This window comes from Schistocerca nitens, chromosome 1, assembly GCF_023898315.1.
Source record: "Schistocerca nitens isolate TAMUIC-IGC-003100 chromosome 1, iqSchNite1.1, whole genome shotgun sequence".
NCBI lineage: Eukaryota > Metazoa > Arthropoda > Insecta > Orthoptera > Acrididae > Schistocerca > Schistocerca nitens.
In genome coordinates this window covers 302658067-302671611 of record NC_064614.1, presented here as the reverse complement: position 1 = coordinate 302671611, position 13545 = coordinate 302658067, and the positions used below count along the sequence as shown (strand labels likewise).

The 13545-nt window shown below is 42.6% G+C and overlaps 1 protein-coding gene across 3 annotated transcripts in view; it reads left to right on the top strand.

Moving 5' to 3' along the window:
• LOC126248330 (cytosolic purine 5'-nucleotidase) overlaps positions 1-13545 on the top strand; it is a 432318-nt gene that overhangs the window by 189111 nt on the left and 229662 nt on the right. Inside the window, exon 1 of one of the 3 annotated variants that reach the window (XM_049949244.1) lies at positions 12626-12770. The exons of the other annotated variants lie outside the window; for them this stretch is intronic. Coding sequence (XP_049805201.1) covers positions 12697-12770 — 74 coding nt within the window. The 5' untranslated portion in view covers positions 12626-12696. Of the gene's footprint in view, positions 1-12625; positions 12771-13545 lie in introns of those variants that run through there. 3 annotated transcript variants of the gene reach the window in all.

Below are 13545 nucleotides of genomic sequence, written 5' to 3'. Positions count from 1 at the left end.
TTTGTTGAACTGTTTATTTCAGTAAGATTAAACTGCTTCCGTGGTAGTCGGTAGTGTGACAACCTCTGGTAGAGTGGTTGTAAATTTGTAGGATGGGAAAAAGTTAAGTAAAAACAGGCTGAAGGTAATTTTTCGGTTGAGAATACAATGTGCGCGCGCGCGTGCGGGGGGGGGGGGGGGGGTCTACCTGTGCGATTGCGCTTTCGAATCCTATTAGACTTTGTCCTCGAAATTTTCAATAATGTTAGGAAACTGCCAACTATCCGTTCTCTTGGATCTCTAACTTGTGTTAACTGAAGTACTTGAGCCGGCCACTGTGGCCGAGCGGTTCTAGCCGCTTCAGTCCGGAAACGCGCTGCTGCTACGGTCGCAGGTTCGAATCCTGCCTCGGGCATTGATGTGTGTGATGTCCTTAGGTTAGTCAGGGTTAAGTAGTTCTAGGGGACTGATGACCTCAGATGTCAAGTCCCATAGTGCTTCGAGCCATTTGAACCATTTTTGAAGTACTTGAGCGAAAATTCGTAACTAAAAAGACACCCAGTATTTTCAACACGACACAGGCGATCCTTAGCTGTAGAGTATGGAAAATTGCCGACGTTTCCACATGTGATATAGTAGAGAACTTCTTACCGTTCACTATGTTTTGTGTAGGGCGATCCACTGTCGTAAAAAAAAACAAAAGTATTAAAGACAGTTATACAGATACGTTTAAAAATGTTTACAACGTTTAATACTTCGCGGTATATGATTACGAAGGATCGCCCTACCAAGGCAGTATGCTCCATTTGGGCTGTTACTACTTCCTCTCTCTGCTTCTCAGGCTTAAACATGACGATGCTGCCTCCGTGGCAAGATTCTCTTTGCGGGGAATACCTGTAAGTGTATATCCGTGTTCCTTCAGGAACAGATTACTGGGAGCTTGGTTGAGATATCGTGTTGCCATGCATTGCCACTGTACCATGGAGTACAGAGACTTCGATGGTGAAAAGTCAGAGAGAGCCCAGCTGGGACACTGAGTGGCATCCTTTTGTGTTCAGCGATGACTCTCGCATCTGTTTGTGGCTGCGACCATAGACGACTTGATGAAAGTCACAGGAAGTAGCCATTATAGAGACCTCTCCATCTCCTCCAATCATTGTGTGAAGAGCTATGAGATGTAACAAACGGACTGATATGGTAATTGTTTAAGGGAGGCTGAATGATCACCAGAATTTGAAAAGGACTGTAAATCATGTCATATAGATTACCACCAGGGTACTAAATATCATATTCCAGTATGATAATGGAAGTTCAGTGCAGTTCATACCGCAAACGCCTCAAAAAGTGTGTGGATCCTTAACTGGCCTATCCGTTCCCAATTTGTCATCCATGGAGCACGCCTGGGAAGCGACGGGAGGAGCAGCCTCTAGCCAGTAAACTTCATGACCTGATTCAGCAGGCTTTTCATGACATTCAGAGTCTGTTTACTCCCAATACCACGGAAACAAACTTGTATTCGTGCCCATTGGGCTACACCTGACATTGCCGCTGGACATCAACCGAGCGAGGTGGCGCAGAGGTTAGCACACTGGACTCGCATTCGGGAGGACGATAGTTGAATTCCGCGTCCGGCCACCCTGACTTAGGTTTTCCGTGATTTCCCTACATTTCTTCAGGCAAAAGCCGGGATGGTTCCTTTGAAAGGGCACGGCCGTCTCCTTCCTCATCCTTCCCTAATCCTATGAGACCGATGACCTCGCTGTTTGGTCAACCCAACCCTGGACATCAGTTTAGTTGTTTAATACGCTGTATGTGATGAACACCTCCGCAGGCTGATGAGTATCGGAATGGTCCTTCATCTTGTAGCACTTTCCATTTCCGTCAGTATAGAAGCTGAAAGAGTAATTCACCAAATACGTTTCCTTTTTATGGGCCTTCTAAATCTTCATGTTGACGAAGAAACTGTGTCTGACAAGTACAAAGTAAAGCTATAAAAAGTACATCGATCTGTTCTGAATTTAAAATGCATACCGTATTTTTGCCCATATGTCAACCTACAGGCTCCTTACTTGGTGTCTTCGTCGTGCGAGGTCATAAAAGGTTTTTTTGTGATGGCGTCGGATAGTGAAGATACCAGGAAAAAAGTTATTTGAATACGAGAAAGTTAGTACTGAAGCAGCATGCGGCCGTATGTTTATTTTTTCCTTAATGGAGCGAGGCAGAAAGAGTAGTACCCCAGAAATATGCTCAAATTGGATCCCTAGGATCTTTGCCATACGTCGGATTAAATCTAACATCATATGACTGCGTAGCACGTTTCCTGAAATGGATGTCGAAGTTAGCATGCATGCTGCGGCTGCAGGTGGCAGGGACAAGTTAAACCTGTTTCTCTCTGAAGGCCAACGGAACAATGCGATCGACACAACGGTCCTACTGTCTTCCCTGTTGCGCACACGAATACTGAAGTCATTCTGTCCGCAAAAAACAACATTGTAAGCTTCAGTATCTCTTCCGTCGACGAAATGTGCGGATAACAAGTAGATTATATGGATGTGCTTAGAATTAGATGGCAGTTACGATGCTGCCGGCATCGTATCTTTTCTTATTTTTCTTCGTGGAGTCTGCTACTATTTCCAGCAGCAGGGGGATAAAACTATGTTGGATGAAATTACCTTTCAGTGCAACAGTTACAATAAAAAGATGCCTACCTCTAAAGAAACAGCAATGTTTCACTTCGTTCGCAGTTAATATCGGACACTGTATTAATAGTCTACGTTTTCATTGTGTTAAATTGCTAACCTTTTTAAGTACCGTATCGCTGAGTGTGTAAGTTGTTGTTACAAATTCATCTCATTTGCAGCTTAAGTGAATTGTTTCAGCACCGTTTGCACTCGGAACGTGTCTGCTAGAACACGTATTCAGTATTTCAGTATTTTCGGCGCGAACATCAATTTTAATTTGTTTAACATAACAGTTTTTTAAGTTCTTTATTTTCGAGATCTATCGAGAACAGATAAGTACACTTGCAGTGTGAAGAACAGGCTGTATAGAAGACAGCATTACCTTAAGAAGGACAAATTACAGCAAAAATACGCAGTTCACTGTTATACCAAAACGGAGAAAAATTTCAGATCAAACCAGGGTAGCACATTAGAAAACCAATTTAAGAGTAGACTTCAGAACACACAACACATAGCGATCACAAATGTGTCACAATATAGACAAATCTTGCAAATATGCATGTTCAGCAACTGTGAGAAAATTTACAAAGACAAACTGGACGAAATTTCAAAACATGGTTTAAAGAACATCTGAATCTGTTTAGCATAAACCCGTCTTCATTTAGCATACACTTAAAACAACGAAACAAAATTGCCAGTGATACGACACATTGCCATCATTCCATCATTCCTATACGTCGCCAGAAAAGACACCTTACTAAATATATCAGATGAAAAAGATATTGCCACATTTATAATGAAACATCCCGACATTATTTTAAAAGAACAGACCGATCCAAAAGACAAAAAATTCGTCGAAAATTTCATTAGTATTCTTTAATATACAACATAATTCTTTTTTATTAACAAAGATGATACAAATTCGAAGTAACATCATATATAGTTCGGTACAAACCAAATGATATTAGTATATACAGCAGTTGTGACTTAGAACTGCGTCGTTTCGTAAATTTGACTTACGCTGACTGCATATATATGCATAAACTGCGTAAGTCATATAATCGTATTATTATACGATTATTACAAAAAAATTGTCTTTGGCATACTCTAAAAAGCAGTACTTACAAGGCAATTTACATTACAGTAGTGTGAAAGTCACATAGCCATAAAACGCCACAGTATGTACTACAAATAACTTCTTATAAGAAAGATGTGTGTTTTGTATTGCTGATACTTCCGATGAACACACGAAACTATTCTGGTAAAGTAAACCAAGCGGTCTTAGTGTAAAACCTATGCCATATATTTTTATGCTCTTTAGACGATTCATTGTTACTATGACACTATGTCTCTACTGGCTTTTGAAAACCTTTAACTTACATGAGTGTTTAAACAAACTTGTTAATGCGAGAGAGAATGAATCATTTATCTCGGTGGACAAATGTAGTCAGAGGCTGCTTCTGAAAAATCATGGGCGAAATAAACATCGTCGTGTTCACGGCTTTTCTCTTTCGGAATATTATTGAAATGTGGATGAAGATAACTGGTATTTAGTTTATAAGTAAGACATCTCCTCGACGTGGGACAATGCCAGGGTGTGACTGCTCAGGTACAAATGACGTAACCTCAAGCGGCGTTTTGCAGTTTGCACCAGGTAAGCTGCGAGAAAGTGGTAGATTCGGTCGGTGCTTTACACGGCGAGGTACCACTGAATTTCCTGTCCGCTCTGAGCTGTGCCATCAGCCTTGCTCGAGTTCCCGCACTTTTCTTTCGGTGCTGTTAGCGGCGTGCTACAGCAACACCTGTGAAGCAGTAAATGATAGTCGTTGACAACAACAGTGTGTTGCAGCACTTCAGTTGAACTAGTCAGTCTGCCTCCACTAAACAGAATACATTGTGATACTAGACCACATGAACTTAGAACTAAACAGGTGTAGTGTACGACAGGAGAGCTGAGCAGGTTTTTGGTGGAAGAAAGGAAGATGTATGTAATCTCCCGTTGACTAAACGGTCATTCAAATGGTTCAAATGGCTCTGAGCACTATGGGACTTAACTGCTGAGGTCATCAGTCCCCTAGAACTTAGAACTACTTAAACTTAACTAACCTAAGGACATCACACACATCCATGCCCGAGGCAGGATTCGAACCTGCGACCGTAGCGGTCGCGCGGTTCCAGACTGTAGCGCCTAGAACCGCTCGGCCACTCTGGCCGGCAACACGGTCATTACAGACGGTATGATCATATTACCTATTTGCATATCGAAAATATAGTGATTGTTGTCAAGAATAACAGAGAAACTTTAATGCACGTGCCATCAGCGTTAAGTATCTGACAGGAGCATTAAAATTTGGAAACGCACCTTATGAATATGTTGCATGAGCTGTCATTGTCCGCTTCATTCTTCTGAACCGACTCTGATTTGTCCACCGAGCTACATGGCGCAGCAGTTAAGACACTGCTTTTGCATTCCGAAGAATGCCGTTTCAGATCCCTGTTCAGCTATGCAGATTTAGGTTTTTCCTTCGTTTTCCTACTCCACTCGAGACAAAAATGCCGAAATGGTTCTTTTTTCACCAACTGCGACATAATCGCGTGTACAAACAGTGATCCAATACTGTAAAATGCTTTTTTATTCCAGTCTATGATCACAAATGAATTCTTTAGACGATGACCGGTTGCAGTCTGTAATGACCATCCTCAGATCTTGTTTACATGGTGTAAAAAAGATGGTGTAAAAAAGATCTGAGGATGGTCATCACAGACTGAAACCGGCCATCGTCTAAAGAATTCATGTGATCATAGACTGGAATAAAAAAAGCATTTTATGGTTCTTTTTAATAGGACGTTAAACGGTGATTTTCCTTGTAACAGAGCTTTCTACGTTCAAGAAAGTTGTTCACATAACCGTCATAGTTGGGCCTGGCTCGTTAATCTACAGTGGAGTTATTTTTTATGAACATCATGCAACCGCACTTCGTGGGGAAGCATGTTTGACTTACAGCTCATCGATGACTCTTGGACTGAACAAGGAGTGTGAACATCACTCTATACGGAAAATTTGATGTCGTGATATCGCGATACGGCAGGTGCATTTAACGAAATAATCTTATCGCCGAACTTCAATAGCACTGAGGCAGTTTGTTCGGCATGATTGCGGCATTCCGTTGTAGCGTACTGAATGAAACTTGGCTAAAGTAGATCTGTTCGTTTCATAGCAATGTATGTATGAAAGCGTCCAATAACGACCGCCCGTAGTACCAGCCTTATGTTGAAGTAGTGGACGAGAGAAGAGTATGCAGGTCATCAACTGGCGAATCTCATTTTTTCTCTTGAAAAGAGCAATCATCGAAAAATAATTCTAACTGTAGAAACAAGTGTGCGGAATATTGTTTCCGTTTGATGGCGCATCCCACGTGAACATGTGCGACAGTATGGGGCTTCATTTGCACAGTTGTCAGTGCTGACTCACACGTTAAATATTTATAGAATAAAAATCCGCTTTATTTGCCAATAATTTTCTTAATTTCTTCCACGACCGGCGTCAAGGCGGGCGCTTTGGTTGCTGGTCCTGCTCCCACGCGTTTATTTGACGTGGGTGTGATTCCCCATAATTGACTGACCTAACCGCCAAATATTTGTGTTCTCCTCATTATTTGGTGCTTTATGCTTTGAAACCGGTCGTGGAATAAATGAAGGAAATTGTTGGCAGCGAAGCTGATTTTTATTCTATAAATACGTTCCTCAGTTGCGCATATTCACCTAACCAAGTATTTAGTAAACACGTTGAAAATCGGAATGATGATATTGTGGATGTTTACTCCCTGCTGGCTGTCGGTCTGCTTAGAGTCAAACGGAGTCCTGCAAGCATGTCTTCGAAGCCGGAAGACATAAAGGTTGCTCTTCCAGAAGCTTCTTCAGTTTCTCTTTCACTGCAACCTCTCTTCTTTTTTTCATCGTAGTCTCCATCCCCAGTGTATTTGCTTTTATTAAAGGTACAGTAACTATTTGAAATATTGCCGCTTACTAAAAAACATTTTTTTTTCTTAACTGGCTCAAATCGCGGTCGTCGAGGCTGAGTAATTCCTAGTTCTTTCATATATCGATGTAAAACTCTTCTCCATTAATTTTGATGCGTCCTAAGAATTAGACGGATAACAGAGTGGACATTAGATGTATTTTGCTGCTGAATCTAGAAATGGGCTGACAAGCGCCACCTTCATCATGTTTCTTCTTCACCATCATCATCTTCAGCATCATCATCTTCTTCTTCTGATGCGTATCGGTTGTTAGATGTGTTGTGATCACATGATCTGTCTTATTCACTACCACTGTCGCGTGTAGGAACGATTATGCAGTTAGCAATTCTTTCCGTAAGACAATAGGCTCTTTTTTTCATTGGTTTCTGGGTTAAACACGGAATTCGAAAGAAAGATTTAACACTTTCAGCGCACTGATCAGGGGCGTGACAAACCGTCGATGAGGAGATCCCTACAGAACAGCTCCAATATATCCAAACTGACACTGGGTAGTGGTGTTTAGTGGAGTGTCACGTGTCACGGTTAATCTTGCCGTGGATACAATACTCCTTCGGCACAGCTGCCAAGTTCCATAGCTACTATTCGTTTTTTACTACAGGCAGCTGCTGCGTAGCAATTTTGAAGCCAAATTCTGGACATGTAAATAAGTTGTGAAATTTGATTCTGTAGCTATCAGTTCGTCAGTGGTATGCTCTGTGCAGTTGCTTAATCAGTCGCAAGTTAATCCATTGAAAAGTTAGGCTGCTGTGTTTAACCTTCACTCCCATTTCCCTCTCATAATATGTGACAATGAAGAGCTTGTGGACGTGGTAACGTTACTTATCAGTTATTAAAATATGGAATCAGAAAAGTAACGGCGACTAGTATCAAGAAAAGGATTTTTCAGATTTTGGTTAAATTACCGGTACGCTTTTATATTCATAAAACAAGAAAGTAGACCTTTATAAGCACTGTATAACGAAATAAATTCTGCTTACCAAGATGGGGCTTAACAATTTTTTTCCATTACAGGTATGGTAAAGAATGTACATTTTGCTTGCTTCTATATCCGAACTCAAGATACACTCTATTGAGACTCACAAATCCAAGAATGAACACTGTCCCTACTTCACAAAAGGTGTAAGACAGCTGCAAAATTCTTGGATTATTATCTACTCGAGCCGATAAACTGTTGGCTAAACACCAACAATAAAGTTACATACTTTTTTGAGAATAGAGGAACATGTTGATATATACACAGGCAGTTGCAGCGCTACCTACATTTCAACATGGACTCCAAAATGTGCAGCGACTTCAGGTTCTTCACGTTAACATGTTATTGCCAGAGGAGAAAAAGTCGAAAGAGGCAGAAAAAACCTGGGACCGACTTGGGATCAGACCACAGACTTTGATTTCGTAGTGTGGTACCACCCTTAGGCGACACTTTACTGATATTTACTGGGGAACAACTATCTAGCAACGCAAGAGTATTTGGGGAACACTGAGTGTTCCCAAAACCGCGGAGCGCGTTTCTAGCGCCAGTCCATCTAACATAAAAAAAAACATAATGCAACTACACAACAGTAATTTAGTATAACACGGTGATCAATAGAAGTATCTTGGTCTGAAATAGTAAATGGTGCAATAGCTGACTTAGACCCTTAGAAATAGACAGGAAATATTGAGAAAGTGATACAGGAGGAAAAAACGAACAAGTAAGTAAATTAAGCGGATAAGATCTCAAATGAAAATAATGTCTGCGCAGACCGAGAAGAAAGATCGATGCTCGCTGCGATTCGCAAGAGAAAATTGCGGTAGGCAGTTACAAAGTTTTAATTATCACCCCGAAAAACTAAAGTTATGTATTTAATTTTTTGATTGTGCTGTAATTCGTTTTCCGCAACAACGTAAATGTAGTAGTTGTGTGACGCCAATCAAAACAGCTAAAAAAATCTGGAGTGGCCTGTACCCGGAAAATAAAGCAAAAATAAATACGTAAAATTTATTTTTTTGAGGTGATAACTGAAAATTATGACTACCGGTCGCACGTTTGAGAAGGAAATTGGAAATTCGTGGTAAGGTCTAGTGGGACCAAACTGCTGAGGTCATCGGTCCCTAAGCCTACACACTGTTTAATCTAACTTAAACTAACTTACGCTATGAACAACACACACACCCATGCCCGAGGGAGTACTCGAACCTCCGACGGGGGGAGCCGCACGGACCGTTGAAGGCGCCTTAGAGGGAAACACATGTGCTGTTGTCATTTTATGTCGTGTGTCATTGACTGATAGGAACTGCTGACGGTGGAAAAAGAGGAAGATTTAGGGGATGATTTGGGAGGAAGAAGACAGTATCTTTTGATGGCAGAAAATAGCAAAAAGTGAAGAAGGAAATCCACAAACCACACTGTTAAGCCTGCCATTAGGAAGAACATTTGATAAATAACACAGTTTACTTTCTGAATAGCTCTTGTTCCGTTTTATAACTCCACCCGCCTTCCCCCCCCCCCCCCTCCACACACACACACACACACACACACACACACACACAAACGCACGCGCGCGCACTTCTAGTAACCACACAACCTGCATTGTTACTGTTGGCGTATAAGTTCGTAGCGTTTTTTCCATAAGTTTGATAAATACAACAGATACATATGACAGAAACTCCACTATTTACAGTAGTCTGCCAACTGGGCGATACCGCGACTGTACAAATCAGTGGTTTTGAGGCGGAGAACTCGTCGAGTCGCGCTTGGAGCTCATTTTCATCCGCAAAGGAACGTCCTTGAAGGTTGTTCGATAGAGAGAGGAAGCAAGATCAGGTGAATACGGTGGGTGCGTAAATGACTTCCGAACCCATCTCCTGTAGAGTGTCATTTGTGAGAGGAACAGAATGCGGGCGGGCGTTATCGTAGAGTAGCTTCAATTCACTCAGTTTTCCCCGGTCGTTTTTCTTGGACTGCGTCTGGAAGACGTCGCAGTTGTTGATAGTAAATGTCAGCAGTGATGAGTATACCTCGGAGACGCAATTCGTAGGACACAATATCGTAGCTGTTCTACCAGACGCATAACATTATCGTTTGTGGACGCGCACGAGTTTGTACAGGGAGTTGCTGCTTTGTTTAGGGTCAAACATTGCTTTCCTGCCCTTATGTTAACATAAGGACACCATTCCTCGTCAGCAGTACGATAGAGGATAGGAATGATCGGTGTTGTTCACGAGCCAATTTATGACGAGCAAGCTGAGACGCACATATGGACGCCCGCTGATTTTCGTGATTTTGGCTTAGCGCACGCTGTTCACACGATTTTTGAAACTTCCCGGCCGCGCGGGATTATCCGAGCGGTCTAGGGCGCTGCAATCATGGACTGAAAGGCTGGTCCCGGCGGAGGTTCGAGTCCTCCCTCGGGCATGGGTGTGTGTGTGTGTGTGTGTGTGTGTGTGTGTGTGTGTGTTTGTCTTTAGGCTAATTTAGGTTAAATAGTGTGTAAGCTTAGGGACTGTTGACCTTAGCAGTTAAGTCCCATAAGATATCACACACATTTTTTTAAAACTTCCCCATTGCATGTAAATATCGCGCGATGGTGGAATGATCAAAGTTTATCACATTTTCCAGTTCTCGAGTACACACTGACGTGGATCATTGCGGATTAATTCCTTTAAACCAGGGGTATCCAACCTTTTCGTTTCCAGGGCTACATTGGGAGAAGACAAGACGCACGTAGTGTACCTAAAGGCTGACAAAAATCACCGAGAAAAAAGTAATAGACTAGTGATAGAACAGCTTCGTGTCACATGAGTTTCAAATTGAAATATTCGATGTATCGTAACTTTTATGTTTTTTACCGACCTGTGATAGATACTTGTTGGACGGTATTGTTAACTGCTTTGTGCCAAATGCGGCCCACGGGCCGCGTGTTGTATACCTCTGGTTTAAACTATCTTCATCAAACCCGATGACCTTCCTGAATATGGAGAGCCACTAACGTCAAAAATATCCTCCTTTTAGGCGACAAAACATTTTCTTGCCGTGCTCCGTCCAGTAGCATTATCTTCATACAAGACGCAAATCTTTCTGGCTGTCTCCGTTGCTGTCATCCCTCTATTGAACTCGAACAGAAGAATGTGTGAGAAATGTTCCGATTTCTCCAGTTGGCACTCCATTTTCTAGCGTCAACAGCGTCACTCACTATCTCCAAATGACAAAATTACAATGCGTAAACTCAATTAGCAACAGTAAATTACAAATAAAAAAGCAACAATCGATAAATAAACCCATAGCAATCAGAATACCAACATACAAAACAAAAACAGTGCGACCTTATGCACGAACGTAATACTTTGGTTGTAGTAATCGGCATTTTCTTGCATTTGCTGCCTGTAGTCGCATTTAGGGCGTCTTAAAACAATACGAGATATCTGTAACGAGATATATGACAAAGGGGAATGGCCAGAGGACTTCCTTTCAACAGTTATGGTACCAATAGAGAAAAAGAGAAACACTAGAGAATGTGAAGAGTACCGGACCATCAGTCTAATTCTTCATGCAGCTAAAGTCTTGCTGAGAGTGTTGAATAGAAGGCTATATGGCAAGCTGGATTGAGGGATTGCAGAGGAGCAGTTCGGATTTAGAAGAGGAAAAGGAACAACTAATGCTATTGGCCTGTTGAGAACTATAGGTGAAAGATATATGAAAAAGGTAGAGAGATCTTTGTTGTTTTTATAGATTTAGAAAAGGCTTTTGACAGAGTTCAGTGGAACAAGTTGATGGATATTTTGAAGAGGAAAGGAGTAGATTGGAAAGAGAGACGACTGATACAGAATCTATATTTACACCAGAAAGTAAGGATAAGGATTGGAAATGAAATGTCAGAAGGAAGCAGTATTGGACGAGGTGTTAGACAAGGTTGTTGCCTTTCCCCACTGTTGTTTAACGTATACCTTGAAGAGATTATTGCGAAAAGCTGAGATGGGAAAAGAGGAATATGTATTGATGGAAAGAGAATAGAATGTATAAGATTTGCTGATGACGTTAGTGGTAGAAAGTGAGCGGACAGTGAATAACATGCTTAAAGATCTGAATGAAGCTTCTGTGGAATATGGGATGCAAATAAACACAGCAAAAACAAAAAAGTATAGTCATCAGTACAAGACACACACTGTCCGATATTAGAATAGGACAATCTACCATTAGCCAAGTAAGTGCATTTAAATATCTTGGAAGCACAATAACTGAAGACTTGAGATGTCACCAGGAGGTGAAAACTCGAATTGCCACAGCGAAGGAGGCATTCAACAGAAAGAGGACACTCTTATGTGGCAAATTAGACAAAGAACTAAGGAAAAGGCTTGGCAAATGTTTTGTCTGCAGTATGGCACTATATGGGGCAGAAACATGGACACTGAGACGAGAGGATGAAAAAAGATTAGAAGCATTTGAGATGTGGATGTGGAGAATAAGTCGGATGGAAAGAGTGAGTTATGAAAGAGTATTGGAAAGGGTTGGTGAGAGAAGATGTCTGCTGAAGGTTGTAAGAGAAAGGAAAAAGAACTGGTTGGGACATTCATTGAGAAGGGAGTGCTTGCTAGCAGATGCTTTGGAAGGATTGGTTTTTGGGAGAAGACTGAGAGGAAGAAGGAGATACAAGATGATAGACGGCATAAAGGGAAGAGGAAATTATGCAGACCTGAAGAGGATGGCAGAAGACCGGACAGCCTGGAGAACTACCATGTGAAAACCTGCCTTTTGGAAGAACACTGATGATGATGATAACAGCTTATCTGATAAGACAGTGCCTCTGGAGACGAGTGCGGGTAGTGTGTACAATTTGCGGTGAGGGGAAGTAGCGCCACCCCTCGCCCTCCCCCCCCCCTCTACCCCTCCGGCGCTCCGCTTCCCGGGCCATGCGCGGTGGGCTGAATGAGCGGCGGCTAGCGGGCTGGCCGCCGCTAGCGCCAGTGCTCGCGCGACTGCCGGGCAGAGTGCAAGTATCAGGCGTCCGTTGCTCTTCATGTGGCTCAAGGATCCCAGTGACGCGTCGGCTGCCGTCAACGGCGACTGCCCTAGACAGGCGGCGCCCAACGAGTGAGTATCACAGAGGGCTTCCGTTCCGGGGCGCAAAACCGGGGAGGGCACTTGCCGCAATGGTGCGCCCGTGTTTACAGCGTTCAGTAATGCACAACTCGCTCTTTGTTACTTATTTTCTCGCGCGTTATCTTCCCAGCACTCTATTTTTCACCAACACTATCTTCCTCGGGCTTGCTATCAGCGCCAGCATTTTCCGCAAGCGCTGATCGTTACCTCGCAGACAACACACCATTTTCTTACTCATCAGCAAAGTAAACGCCAGTGTGAAGTTTCGTCGCGGATTAAGGCATTCCATCGAGCTGTCTTCGTCTCTAGGTCGTCGCTACTTGCCCCTACAGTGACAATGCATTTTTTCCCCGTTCACATATAATCTGAATATACGTACGCCTTAGCCTCGAAATCTGTTTTCTGTGCTGCTTTCTCGTACGAGGAATCTCCCTCAAATTACACAGTTTATTTAACTTCTTTTTGGACGTGTTTAATTAGCGTTCCATTCTTTGTGCTGTATATAGCCGCCGCCAGTGAATCTGTTATCGGAGATGCCGGGATGGTTAACTCTGAACTGCCACATAGCCCAGCTGGAGTATCTCGACGCTGCGATAAGAGAGGCGTGGCCGCTAGGGCTGCTGCTGTCATGTGCTCACTCTTTTCTCTCGAGTGCGAGATAACTTCGGACCAAGAAATTGCATTGGACGTGCATAGCCGTGATGTGCATCATGCTAGCCCGTGTAAGGGAAGCACTTGTTTTTACGAGCACTCAGTATCATAAAAG